General features: G+C 39.7%; 1 protein-coding gene across 1 annotated transcript in view; it reads right to left on the bottom strand.

The window, feature by feature from the left end:
- The window catches only part of TOM1L1 (target of myb1 like 1 membrane trafficking protein), a 14569-nt gene extending 2131 nt beyond the window's left edge, over nt 1-12438 (bottom strand). Inside the window, exons 1-9 of the mRNA XM_019474236.1 lie at nt 12289-12438; nt 11734-11853; nt 10028-10135; nt 9227-9343; nt 5573-5706; nt 3435-3495; nt 1901-2018; nt 916-1012; nt 341-401 (exon numbers count right to left, since the gene is read on the bottom strand). Coding sequence (XP_019329781.1) covers nt 341-401; nt 916-1012; nt 1901-2018; nt 3435-3495; nt 5573-5706; nt 9227-9343; nt 10028-10135; nt 11734-11853; nt 12289-12429 — 957 coding nt within the window. The 5' untranslated portion in view covers nt 12430-12438. The remainder of the gene's footprint in view (nt 1-340; nt 402-915; nt 1013-1900; nt 2019-3434; nt 3496-5572; nt 5707-9226; nt 9344-10027; nt 10136-11733; nt 11854-12288) is intronic.
- Between the last annotated feature and the right edge of the window lie 2614 nt (nt 12439-15052).

Here is a 15052-nt window from a genome sequence, read left to right as displayed (position 1 = left end):
GCTAGGAAATACACCAGAGTAACGTAACAGCAGCAGGAGGAGAGCTTAGCTTGCTTCACACAGCAACAGATTAAACACAAATAATACAGCAACTGCTTTTTGCAGACTCCCCTGAGATTGTGCCAGACCCAAGAAAATATGCTTTCATATTAGCATCTGTGGTATCAAAAGAGGAAAGCTGGCCTGGTCACCAAATCCAGAGTGTTCCCTGATGTATGGAGAAGGGCCACGGAATAGATCTTTGCATCGCATTTGGACAGTAGTCAGGGTAAATCCAAACAGTTCTCATTTTGACAGTTGCCAGCAAAGAATCATTATTCTGAACATGAGCGTTACTCACATTGCTATATGAATGTCCAGCTGGGTTGCTTACACTATTGTTTTGTGCTTCAGCTGCAAATCTAAAAGAGAGTAAGACACTGAAAGTAACTGAGAAACTATCAAAACTGTATATTCCGATTGTTACATTATTTTTTTGTTGGTCTGTCTTTACCTTATGTCACAACTGAGAGCAGCATGGGCAGGTGGGCCAGTGTCCCATTCACATAAAAGGCAGGGAACTACAAGGACACCTCTCGTATCTTAAACTCTTCTTACTGACCTGTACAATTCATCTGCTTCTCCCTTTCACTGCAGCATTGGCAACACTCAAGCAGAAGGTCATATATATCTGAAGTATGTTTTGACCGTTGAGATAAATTTATGTCTATGACTAAACAGTGCTGCGGGAGTAGTGTATTTTTAAGCATGCTAAGCAATGTCAAGCACACAGGTAGTTTTCACTTGTTTTACTGGACTAAAAGTAGTAAATCTGTGTTCCCAGAGCTTGCTATAAACTCATTAGATGAATTACAGAGTACTAATACCTCTGAAGATCTGTTACCTGTTACCTTTTCTTGATAAGAGATTACTTACGGGAATTGCTGAGCTTTTGTAGTAGTTGCTAAATCTAGCTGTGGATAAATTGATGGATGATGCCTGTTTTTATCTTCAGGGTGTGCAGATACGCAATCTGAAATTCAAAGCGATAATTAATGATCATTTAAACATTATTAAGCAAATGTAGTTACTTGTACTATGAACACTGAAAGGGTAAAGTTTTGTTTGGAAGGCATATAAAGAATCTGAAACAAATTGCTGTTTATCACATGAAAGGCAAAATTTTAATAACTCTGAGAAGGTTTTAGATGCAAAATATATTTATCTCCTTAAAACATCCAAACAACATCAGTAGTGCTATACATGGTAGATACCACTTAAAACTCCGTTCACTATTTCTAAAAGATTAAAATGGAATTACAGGCATTTATTCCTGGGAGGACATTCACACCTTTAACTTCAGTATACAGACCCCCCCTAGAGTGGATAAAGGAGGGGCTGCTGCAAACAGTAATTCAGGGTACCAAAGTTAGGAGCTTTACTCACTCCTCTGACTACGAAAGTCCAAAGTTAGAGGAGATGACTACCTTTCTCAAAGTGAACGGTTTCTAACACCAAGTGCCTCCTGAAAAAACTTAGGAAATCAAGAGGGTATGAGAAAAGCGTATCTGTGCTTCTTTCTCCCAAGCCTACAGAACAGGCAACTACCACAATGTTTTACAGGCTTCACTGTAATAGAAAACAGAGCATGTTCTACTGTTCAAATTTAAGTAACGGGGGAAAAAGCTTATTGCTTCCACTGTACACAAATTGCAGGGAACCTTATACTATCTTACTTTTTTTTTTTCCCCCCTATGTACACACATCAATTCTCCTTGTAAGGACATTTAAGGAACATCCTTAAAGTTAAGGAGTATCTTTGTTTTCTTTCTTACGAGGAACTTCTTGATTCCTCCACTAAGCTCTTGTCGGCTTGCTTTAGGAAACCAGAGTGCAAGGGCAATGTGCGCTCATCACTTACTGAGGCCTGAAGGAGACACTGCAGAGTCAGTTTGCACCACTGTTGACACAGGAGATGAAGAATCTACGGAGAGGTCAAGTAGGTCACTTGAGGGAGCAGATGGCTGTTTCCTGTACAGCTTAACATTTGAAAAGGAATAAAGTTGTTTGGGGTTTTTTGTTTTGATTTGTTGTTTTTTTAAAAAGGAACTTATATAGTTTTAAACAAATTGCTGTTTTCACAGAATATAAACTTTTAAAATCATAATATTAAAAATTGGCAAGTATGAAAGAAGACCAGGATTTTTTTTTTTTTGGTGTGAAAGATAGCTAATGAAACAAAAAATGCTTTCCAGAAAAGATCAGTTTCAGCAAGGCTGCTATTTCAAAAAATTAAGGAAAACAATTCCGAAGTAGGAAATAGAACGGACTCAATTCTAAAAAGCAATCATGAGCTTGTTTAGCTACAGGTTTGATATCAATCTTCTGATTGATCCTGTGCAATTGTTTTCATACTACTTATTTGTGTTATTGAGATTTGATACATACTTCGGAGACTGATTTTTTTCAGTCCTGTTTTGGATAGGAAAAGTTCAAAATCACAACAATGTTTCTTCGGACACAGAAAAGGGTTCCCTTTGTTTCTCCTGTGAATGTGTTAGAATTAAAAATGTAGCAAACCAAAGATTTTAATGAAACCACATGCTTGAATCACATGGGTTTGGTCACACCAGATTAAAAAAAGAAAAAAGGTGTATTTTAAACTTAGAGATCCCTGAATAATATAAAAATGCACAGACTGCACCATTTGGACTATTAACTAATCCAACAGTGCATCCATCAAGCAAAAACATCCACCTACATAACCAGAATCTAGTAATAATGGCTTTTCAAGGAAAACAAGATTATCTTCTACCTTTTTTTTTTAATAATTGTCAGCTGTATTTCAGCATTCACAATGCAGTCATTTTCATATTGAGTCCTAGATGACTACACAATTATGGCTTAGCAGAAGCTGAAATGTGCAAAACTACTTTGGGCAATATAATTAACAGGCATAATTATCAATCAATAAAGGATAATCATTAAAGATTTGCTACAAGCCATTATTCACAATTCAGAAAAAGCTTTACCTCAGAAAAAGACATCAGTAATAGCAAATTCTGATAGTGTAATAGTATTTCAGTCTACAAATGCTTAACAGAGAACAAATGAAAAGAAACATTATGGTTCCTCATTTTGTATATGGCAGATAATAGTGCTTAGCTGTAGAGGTAATAAACCAGCATTTGAATAGACCTCTCTCTCTATCATTTTTCCTGACCAAGCTTCCATCTTAGATTTGGCATTATTTGCTACTTTAGTTATGTGAATTTGCATGAAATTCTGCAAGTGAGACTTCAGAAAATCGATAAAGGGTAGTATCAGCCTGCTGTCTCCTGTACCTCTCAACTAGAGAATAAAATTCTGCGTATATCAAAAGTGTATTTTTCACAATGAATGAAGAGGGAACGTTTACAGTCCCGCAGTTCACGAGTTCATTTATAATTACTTACCTCTGTGCGTTCACGTTGTATTCTCTGATTCTCCAAAAAACGAACTCTGTTTCGAGAGAACCTGTTGAAGTTGCAGAGTTAAATGTTCATTCTGACATTTCTGTGGTGTCATTCATAAGAATATGAAACCAGTTATAATCAAAGTTTGATTATCAAAAGACTCCAGAGGCGCCAAACAAGCACTACAGGTGCTTTTCTCTGGGGCACTTGTCTCTGCACTAGCAATTTGACTCGCTCTTCTCCAGGGCTGTGGTCCCCTGATCACCTATACTAACACCAGTTAGTTTGTTCTTGGGTTCACTTTTGGAAACAGCCATCTGTTTCTTCCAAAACAAAACCAAGGCACAGCTGACAATAAATTTTGCCTCCGTTCGTGCCAGATGGGTAACTATGAACACGCACTGTGCCAAATCCAGCTCCTTCTGACCAGAACACTCTTCCAACTGAGTCCCAGGAAGCCTTCTGTCCTCAGAGGTCCTCACATTCCCTCATGCCATCTCAGGACAAACCACACGCCTGTTCTGGGACGCAGCCCTCATTAGTTCAGGCATTTGAAATAATTTAAAAAAAGGAAACCAGGAAGTCTACCTGCATAAGTATTTATGTACTGGGAGTCACAACAGTGCTACGCTGGGTCCAGAGGAGACCCAGTCAAGTGATACTCAGCATCCGTAAGGTCAACCCGTTTCAGAAGTAAGAGTCCTAAGTGGTGTAGACATGAGACTGTCTACACAACTGCATTTGCTCTTCAGGGTTACCATACTGGTAAGGCCCACAAAGAGAGTATATATGCAGGGAGGAACAGAAGAAAAAAGTCTCTCCAAGTGCAGAACATATTTATTTATCTGAAATACAGGAAGGACCGACAAGTTGCTAGAGCCACTAGAGGGAGTCATCGATACGTAGACGAGGCCAGTTTATTGCACAATGGCGATTGCTCCTGATTTAATTTGGACTCTACGTTAATAATCAGAAACAGAGAATGCAGTATGACTTGTCTTCAAATAATACACATAGTATGAAACAGATACAGCTAGTTAAAATCAGTTTGTCCTTTACACATCTCATTGTTCAGAGAGAGTTCCAAAGAACAAATCTTCTGCAACAAAAATTAACCAAATACATTTTAATACTTGTCAACTCTAAAGTGCAATGCATCTGCACCCAGGAAGATTCATTACACATAAACCATAACATTGTAGTACTAAAATGCAGTAGTTTTCTGCCCAGTTTCACAATGGCCAATTAATTGCTCATTCAATCACCAGGTGAGTCTTTCATAAGGAATTTATTGAATTATACCCACAAGCTACTATTCATAGTTCAAGAGGTTCTTGGCCTTGCCAGTATTAATCAGTCATAACAAAAATGTAAGCCCACATCTGACATGGAAGGCTAGTTCCTGTTAAACCATAGTACTCTCCATGAGTATACTCTCTCTGATATTTTGGGGGATAATACTAGAATTTTGAGTTTAAAATTAATTTCAGTTTTGCTAGCATCTAGTCATGCTACCAATGACAGACAAATACACAGGATGCCAATGCAAGCACTGCAGTGCTTCCATGTGTGAAAGAAAAACATTGTCTGCTGTAAGACAAGCAGAACAGCGTGTTTCAATCCAGTTGAGAAAAGCAAGCGACTCTCTTAAGCATGCAATGAGGCAGAATGCTATTCCATGGCCAATTTCTGCAGTAAAGCTGTCAAAGTTGTTTAGAAAGGAGAACAAGTATTCTTTCCTGGAAGCATATACACTTAGCAGAGATAAGGACCATCACCAGTACCAAAGGGTTTGTAGCAGACTGATGACAAATTCACTGTGCAGTACCAAAAAGGAATGTTAAATTCCAAAGTGATTTTTGTTTACATGCCTCCATCTGATTTCCTGTCTATGCTGTTAACTTGTTTTATCCCATTCTAATGATTTTCTGACTACCTTTATGAACCGTTTCTGAAGTGTTTAGGGGAAGGCAAATATGTAATTTTCTCTTTCTGCAATCATGTTTCTTTTCTGGATTTAAGGATAAAAATCTGTCTCCTTGTAGAGTATCAACATTAGATGTAGGGACCGTCTGGGTCCATTAAGTGTGCTTATTCAGTTAGGATACCAAACGTGAGGGGAGAGGCCCTGTACTTACCTTTCATGTCCCAGGAGGACATTATTCAGGTCTTCATTTACTTGTATTAACTCAACTATCACATCTTCATTCTCCACTGTCACCAACAATTCCATGATCCTCTCCTGCATCATCCGACAGGTCTTATACAGTTTCTGCCCGAGGCAGAGGAAGGGAAAAAAAAAAAAAAATCATAACTGTGGTCTCCCAGTTTGTCTTTGGAGAAGAGTGATAAGACACTTGAGCGCTGCAGACTCACGGGTAACATTACTTAATTTATACAAACCACACGCATACCAAACATTGCAAATAGCATAATTTTCATGTCTTTGATCTCTGCAAGGCAGGTTGACAACTCCTATCATCACAGCCAGCGCTTCTACCCCTACCCAATCCCTACCCCTTGACCCACCTTTATTTCTAAAGATTTATCTGTCTCTAAAGTCTAAATTACAAACTGCAAAATAACAAAGACCCCTCTGGGTGGTGCAGAGCAAGTTTGATTTGATCTTGTTTGAAGCTGATTAAACTCAGCAGGATATTTCGCATGGATGTAATGGATGTGATCCTGTTCAATGTCTGCTTGAAGGAAAGCCAATAGTAGTCTAAAGGACAGAAGTGCTCTGTGACGCAAGTCGCCAGCCCAAACTTTTCCTCTAAGTGGGGAAGTTTGGATACACTTAATCTATGCACTTTTTGAGAAAGTAACACAAACCTAGCAGAATCAGCTGATAGGAGGATTACGAGAGTTTATCGAGCAGAATTTTGCATTATTGCCAGTTGAAATGGAAGATAGTTTATTTATATTCCTCTCCACTGCAGATTTTGCATGTTCAAAGAAACAAATTCTTTAGCAACAGGAACTTCAACTCAGCCAACATTTCCCGTGCCCCCAGTGCATTTGCAAATAGTGGTGCCCCGCAAGGGGGGGAAAAAAAAAAAAAAAAAAAAAAAAAAAAAAAGGAGAGGGAATTGTATTTGCACACTGCTATTCAGAAATTGCTCTGGTATTATTTTCAAAGTGATCTGATTTTTCCTCAAAAAACATATGCTTCACATAAATAAATAAATGATTTTATGAATGTAAAAAGAAATTTTGCACCCCTTTGCCAAGCCTGCATAAGGATTACAGAGTACTGTACCTTTCAGTACTGTATCTTCATAGCCCAGGATAAAACATACACAAATGTATTCAGTTTAATGTCTGTAATTAAATTTAAAACCTTTCCAACTCCACACTTCACTATCTGATCCGCATTTAAAAAAAACACACATGTATTTCTTATGACTCCGTTATACAGGCAGACTAGCTCCTTCGTAAATATCAAAATTCAATAGAGAAGGAAATGGAGGCACTCATTTCAAGCACGGATTTGCTAGGCTTTGCTCCTACCCACAATGACACATGCACTCTTACGTTTTGAAAACTGGAGTTTTACAATGATGGACTACCAGCTGGTGTAACAATCAGCAGTGATTCCAATGAATTTGTGCTAATTCTTACCAGCTGATGATCTGGACCCAAATTCCTGCATGTCCATCAAGTATGTCTATTCACTATCCAGTACAAAAGTTTTACTTTTTGTGGCTGATACTAAGCTTTAGCTATTCTTTAACTACTGTTACTGGTCAGCACAATATTTCAAGTGAGATCTGCTATCTTAGGCCTTGTCCAAAACCGGGTGGAGAAAGGGAGGAGCCTAGCCACTAATGAAGCTGCAGAACTGAAAATATGTTGCACTGAAAGTTCACCCTGTTACAGTTTTTATTGAGAGACTCCAGATAATCAGAAGGACTGAAATTAATGCCTCCAACTCACTCAAAGCCCAAACAAGCAGCTCTTTTAATAAAGGACTTTGACCACAAAAGCCTAATCCAAGCAATCCAGGTAGAGCTACAAACAGAAGGGAACATTAAACATTGTTAAAAGCACAGGCTAGCCATGCTTGATGCTTTATACCACTCAGTGCACAGAGGGAAAAGAACAGAAAGAACAACAGTGAAATTAACATAGAAGGAATGAGTTTTTAGTTACTCTCCCACAAATGGGAACTCCACACCCTGCCCTCAAACTTCTGCCAACAATTTTATTACTGGGAGCAACCTAATCTGCGTGCCCACATGCAGAAGGGCCATAGTAGAAGGCAGGAAATGAAAGACATGCTTTTCCTGTTTCACAACCAAAGACACTTACCTTGTCATGGACTGGACAGAGGTGACAAGCATATTAAACCAGTGTATTCTCCTACCTGGGGTATCTTTCACTGGTTGGTTAAATCATCAAGGCCAGTTTGCACCTTGGCAACCTCCCTGGTGGCAGTACCACTACAGAAGAAAGTATTGTTCACAGAAGAGCCATAGATTAGCTGGCGGTGTCCATTGCTGGAACCACCTATACTCAATCCTTTAGTGCAGGCAAAGCAAGCCCTCTGCAATCTATTGCAACAGCTGTTTGCCTTGCCTGTGTTTAAAGCCTACTCTGCTCAGATCCTCGCTCCACAGGCCCTTCCTCCTTCGACTTATAGCTCCACAGATCTCTGCAAAACAGACAGTGTTGGAGATGCGAGGAATTTCCAGGGACGCAAAAACCACTGAGAGCTTGTGTCTGTCTCCTGTCTGGTTCCCCCAGACCAGCAGCGCTGCTTGTCCTTAAAGATGAGAGACTGTAGCAAACTGCTGCTCTCTCTCCATGTATCACCTCCAGTTGTGAGTGAGCCAATCCATAAATGGACACAGCTGAACAGCACAACCTTGAAGGCAAACCAACAGCACCCAGTAACGGTTCCTTGCAAAGGAAAAATTCTCCACTGGGCAATTCTCCACACTGAAGACTTGCAAAAAATAGATCAGTTCTCCAACACATTTAATGCGGACATATTACCAAAAATGCTTCCTCATCATAGAAGTTTGGAGGTGAGTTTAGAAACAGAAGGATGCGATAAAAGCTTTTTAAATTCTTGCAGACAATATGAAACAGAAAAACGCCCATTGACATAGGTCACTATTGAAATGCTAAAGTAATACTGCATTTTTAATTTCTAAAATAGAAAATACAGCACAAGCAAGTAGAAGAAATGACATCACAGAAGGAAGAATGTCTGCATGTTCACTGTCAAATCTAAACTGGACTACTGCAATACACTTCCTTCAGGCTACACTTTAAGAACATGTGGATTCATCTATAGCACAGCAAACTCCCAGTCTCTGAGGTCACGCACATAAAATCAATGCTTCATATTCTTCACTGGCCTTCAGTCTGCCTTTAAGGTACTGGTAATGATAAAGAGAGCACTGAAAACTCCAGGACGGATATGAGAGAGAGACTGTGTCATCACCTATTTTCCCACAAGGCAACTGTGTTCAACTGGAATGTTCTTGGGGCTGTTTGACAGAACACGCTTAACAGAGAATGCTCCATTATGAAATTCCTTTGCCCTTGGAATTCCCTAGAGCTTAAATTTGCATTGCAAGCTGTACTGTCCTTTCCTGACTATCTAGATATCAGGGGAAGGTGAAGGTGACAGGAGAAAGCTGAGCAAAACCAGAGATAGAAACCCGTTGTTGGACTCCATTTGGCAATCTGAATCCAGATGTTACAAGAAAGGATACAACACATTTTAAAATCAACTTTGACAAAACCAAACCAATAGCTCCTACCAATGAATTATCGCATACCTGTAAAAGATTCATATCATCCGGATTTTCAGAGCCAGGAACATTTTCTTTTAATATTGATGACATGACTCTCACATTCATTTTTGCCATATCCAGTTCGCTGTATAGTTTCCCAATCTGTTGAGTTCAACAGGACAGAATATTGTGTAGGTGAACAGAGTGAGCAGAATAATTCTTATCTCTAATACATATTTTCTTCCCCACTAGGTACAATATGGGCCTAATTAGCATTATTTTACTCTGGTGACATGCCATGAAAAAGAATGGAATTAGCTCAGCTTTTATATGTGCAGTCAAACTAAGATCCAAGTCTGATAGTACTACTCCTTTTCCTTACAGTTAATCCCTCTCACAAACATTACCGTTACTCTTTTTAGTTACCTACAGGCCAAGCAGGAATGGAGGTGAACTGTCCTCTCCTTTCTGCTTTTTAGAATAATCTCTTCACACAAGCCTTATAGCCAAACTTACTTTTGTTTCTCACTTATCTTTGAAATAACCTTTATCAATTTGCATACAACATCGTAAGAGATCATTAGGTATTCTCATGCTTGAGTAAATGATTCCACTTTCTGGTTGGGGTACAGCCTGGCATTTATTGAACTCAGTTCTGCCTACTTTGCTTTGGCACACCACCATATAAAACATCTTCAGGAGAACAAACCCAAAACCACGAATATAGAACTATGCCACTTGAACTGATGGTCCCTTCCAGTGGTCTATGCACCCAGGTTGTCGAAATCACACATTACCAGTACATTTCAAGTGAACCCGCCCCCCTCTAAACCTGTAGTACTGCACCTGCTCAGGAGTCAACAATAATGTCGGGCCTGTGGGAAGAGGCAGTAAAGAACGTTTTGCAGGATTAGCAGAAGATGGTGATGACTTTGTAGAAGGCTGAGATGAAGTCTGCGGAAAGACAAAAGAGCAGAGCTTGGGTTTAACGCAAGAATTGAAGCAGACATCCAGATGAGAGAGCTACAAAACATCTTTGTCGGACCAGGCAACTGGGCATTAGCTTTCTGATAATCAATGCTCCCACGGAATTTGTTGAGCAAGGTCTATTTACAAGAATAAATCTAATGGCTATTTTGTAACAAAATGAGGCTTGGAATTCAGGTATCTTTTAAATGGGTTTGCAAGTAAATTCCACCACAGGATAAAGGGGGAATAGCTAAGAACAGGCTAGCTCCCTGAGCTCTTAAGCCATCTAACAGCCAAGAGTCCTTCCCAAAGTGCCACTGCAATTTTACAGTGAAGGATAGTTTAGAATGTGATCACACTTGGAAGCAATGGAAAGGTTGGGGGGGTTAAGTCTGGATCTCTGCAGAAGATGAACTACAAAGGCCTTCTGGATGAAAAAATCTGGAACACTTCGTCTGCAGAAAGCTTCACTTGCACTGCATTTGAACTGACCGCTATCAAAAAAATCCAAATCCAAAACCCAACCTGCACAAGACTACACACTTCAAGTTCTTCACGTCCTAGAGACTGAGCTAAAAATTGTGTTCAGGTCTGCTGTTGCTGAGATCAACAGAAGGTTTGCCACTGATATTAATTGGCAGATCCATGTGGTAGACAGATTCGTCTCTACTGTACTTGGTGAGATAAAAAAAAAATTATCTATTGAAGAGTGTTCTCCATAAAGATTGTTTGAACAAGCTGTGAATACATAAGCTTTTGTACACTCCACTACTCAATCATCAAATTAAACGCGGGATAAATCTGAATCATTCTGGTCTGCACTGATTATAAGCATCTAATTCTGTAATTGCAAGGTTCCACCCAGCGGTGGATGGCTTTAACTCTTCCCAAAACTCTTGTGGAAATTCTTCTAATAGAAAAAGAATTCTGGAAAGAATGGCTTTAAAACATGTACTGTATTTTCAGCTGATGTCCAATGCTCAAGCCATACTTATACTTAATGTCCTAGATGCTACACAATGATACCTATGACATATACTTAATTAATATTTATTGTGTACAAGCTATGCAAACAGCTGGAGAGATATATAGACAATAATCTTTTCTTATAGATTTCTACCTCTTGGTTTAATTTTAAAGATAGATAATGCTCATAATTCTGAACAGCATGTTTTTGTGAAAGTCTTGCTCATTTCAGTTGATGCTTTCAGAAGTTGACACGCTTGGAGCACTCAGCTCTCATTCATTTTGAGGTAAACAGCGTGCCCAAATCCTTTACACACTTTGAAAGTCTCAAGAGAGATGCTTCCTTTTTGAGAATGTATTCACTAACCTGTGGTTTGAAATAAAATAAATAAACTATTATATAGGCCAGCTTTCTTTGTTGTTATCTGAGCCATTATAATTCAAACTGATTCCTGCTCACGTGCTTAAGTAGGCTGGTCATATTCTGCCCTGGAGCATTTAAATTAAAAAAAAAAAACGCAAAACAAGCACACCTTCTTTGTCTACAGAGTTCATACAATTAACACATCCTGTTTCTGATTTACAATGGTTAATGAAGTATCCTTGTGTATCCCCACCTTAGGTCCCCCTCTGCTGGCATCAGGAGATGGAAACTCCACTCCTTTCTTCAGCAATTCTAGATAAACTTCTTTCACTTCGCTCACATCCACCATTCCTTGGAAACCTCGGGCCCATGTCTAGTTTTGAAATAACAGGAACAATTAACAGTCACAGAAATGGTCAGTCAGTGGGTCAGACAAGTGCTTCTAAAACACATGGTCCTAAAAGCAGGTCATTCCCTCCATCCACTCCAGCTAACTCCATTCAAAGCAGCAGGAACCATGAAAGCTCCAAAGTTACCTCTCATCCTGCTTGCTAAGTGCAACCACAGAGGGAGCACATACACAAACTGGGAGAGGAACATAAATGGTGGAGGCTGATGGTTTCCCAGTTCTCTCCCTTCGGCTTCCAGTCTGTGCTACTCCTGCATGAAGCAGAAGCAGCAAGAGTAAAGTCTGCTTTAGGAATAGGTTCCCATGAGTATGTTACAGTACAGAAGTGGGCTGCATCATTAAATGTTTACCATATAGCAGAGACACACACTTACTCTTACATGTTTACTCTAGACTTACCATGATAAAGGTCAAGATTTTCTCCTGCATGTCAATCGGCAGATTGAATCTTGGATTCAGTAGTTTCACCAGCTTGTCTTTACAGAAATCTTTCTTCACAACTAAAGACTGGAATCTTGGGCCACAGTTCTCTATACACATGTCAAGCAGCTGCACACACAAAACGCTTCTGTTACAGAGATACTAGGAAAAAAACCCAACTTGACTGCTTTTGTTTCCTTTTGTTTAATTTGTTCCGAGGTGTTATGGGGAAGAGTACAAATGGATATGAAGAGATTTTTGCCAGCTATCTCACCAGAATGTCTGATGAGGTTACTACGGGGAAACAGTAGCTCACCGTGTGCACTGTTATACCTACGCAATACAAATCTGTTACAGAGATACTAGGAAAAAAACCCAACTTGACTGCTTTTGTTTCCTTTTGTTTAATTTGTTCCGAGGTGTTATGGGGAAGAGTACAAATGGATATGAAGAGATTTTTGCCAGCTATCTCACCAGAATGTCTGATGAGGTTACTACGGGGAAACAGTAGCTCACCGTGTGCACTGTTATACCTACGCAATACAAAATGAGACGCGTTAGCCAGAGTTACACTATTTTTAACAGAGAAGTATGGTCACACTTGTTTCCATGTCATAGCAGTTACGGAACATATGGTACCTTAACAGCATGAAATCTGTCCATAGCTTAAAAAACCCAACTTGTACAGATTCAGTAGTAGAGTTAATTCACTGCCTAGCACATAGGTACCCTGGTCTGACAGATTCTGAAGAGGTCTACAAGAGAAGAAAATAAGATTACTAAATGCCTCTCTTCTAATCTGCCCTGTAAGTGAGAGACTAATGAAAAAATAGAAAAGAACAAATTCAACAACTTGGAGTACAATTTCTCCATGCGTTTTAAAGGTCACATTGATTTGAAACAGAAGAGGTGAATTGTTCCAATTGTCCGATTCAGATTCATCTTCACGAAATAAGTCGACTTCCAAAACTCTGCTTGGAATGCTCAGGGTAGGATCCCTGCAAGCAACATGTCTGCCCTATCAAATATAGCAGTACGCGATAACGACATAATACTGCTCCCTTGTACACCTGGAGGTGGCTGATTACAATTCCCATTTTACAGCAGAGATATCAAAAGCTGTCACTACGTCTCAGTGTTGTGGTTTATCCCCAGTCAGCAACCAAGCACCACACAGCCGCTTGCTCACTCTCCCTCCCACCTCCCCCCAGTGCGATGGGGGAGAGAATTGGAAGAATAAAAGTAAGATTACCGGTGGTAATTATTATTATTATTATTAAAAGGAAAACAACAAAGAGAGAGAGAGGAACAAAACCCAGGAAAAGAAGTGATGCGACCACTCACCACCCGCCGACCGCTGCTCGGGAACTGGCTGGGCATCGGTCACCGCCCCCCAGTCGACTCCCCCCAGTTGATATACTGAGCATGACGTCCCATGGTATGGAATAGCCCTTTGGCCAGTTTGGGTCAGCTGTCCTGGCTCTGCCCCCTCCCAGCTTCTTGTGCACCTCCAGCCTTCTCAGTCAGTAGAGCATGGGAAGCTGAAGAGTCCTTGACTAGTGTAAGCACTGCTCAGCAACAACTACAACATCAGTGTGTTATCACATTATTCTTGTACTAAATCCAAAACACAGCACTGTACCAGCTACTAGGGAGAAAATTAACTCTATCCCAGCCGGAACCAGGACACCCAGTCACCTGAAATCAGGCCAATACAAGTCTTGATAGGAAACTGAGGTCAGTCAGATCAGGTGCAGAATCAGACACAGAACTCATCTTGCCTGGCTCAAATCTGGAGATTGACCACAGGACTACGATGCCTCATGCAGAGAAAAATGGTCACTCTTGTGCTTTTTGCTCTTCAACCGTATCTTTACTTTCCCTCCCAATTTAAGAGGTAAGATGGAAAGGTGAAAGCAAAGGGTAGAAATTAACATAAGTTTGCAAAATCTCATGGTTCAAGACAAAACTTCCCCCGAATCATGCAACAGACAGGATATATTCTCAAAAGGATACACAGATTTTAAAGGATGCTATTCTAATCTTGATAAAAGTAGATTAAATATACTTTCCTATTCAGAGCAGACTATATTTGACTAAGTTGAAATCATTTTAGTAACTCATTTTCTAGCCTCAGGACATGGGGATTTTTCTCCCAGTGTGATGGGGAACTTATGGGAGAAGAGGTTTAAAACCGGAAGAAAATATATTGCTGAAATGAAAACAGGGTAGAACAAAGACACTGGCAGACTGCCATGCAAAAAACTAACTGAGAGATAATTACAAAAAAATCTTGGCTCGAATCATTATTTTTCATTTGAAAGAGTACATGAAACATATGCTAATAAGCTAAGTCATTTGCCTGTGCGGTACTTCAAAGATGGTCTGTGTAAAACATTTTCAACGCAGCGCATGGGAAATTTGGTATGCTACTCCCTATTATTAATTCCCTACTTAGGAGACTGAGTATTTACCCTCTGAATGAAAGTACTGAACTAATGGGCTAGATCCTCCACTCAGTTATGCCAGTACAGCCCACTCAGAGTGAAACTAAGCTGGTGTAAAAAAAAAAAAAAAAAATTTGACTCAATTATTTTTAACTGGACCATTCATTAACAAGCCACTTTCATGCTAATAACACCTTTCATTAGAACTTCAATATGGTTATTTATCATTGCAAATAGGACTTCACCTTCCCAAGCAGTTCCATTGGAATGAATAGATCCAAGGTGGGCAAGTCAAC

This window comes from Aptenodytes forsteri, unplaced genomic scaffold, assembly GCF_000699145.1.
Source record: "Aptenodytes forsteri isolate BGI_AS27 unplaced genomic scaffold, ASM69914v1 Scaffold153, whole genome shotgun sequence".
In the NCBI taxonomy this organism is placed as follows: domain Eukaryota; kingdom Metazoa; phylum Chordata; class Aves; order Sphenisciformes; family Spheniscidae; genus Aptenodytes; species Aptenodytes forsteri.
The sequence above is the reverse complement of the archived record's forward strand: the minus strand, read 5'-3'. Positions and strand labels throughout refer to the sequence as shown.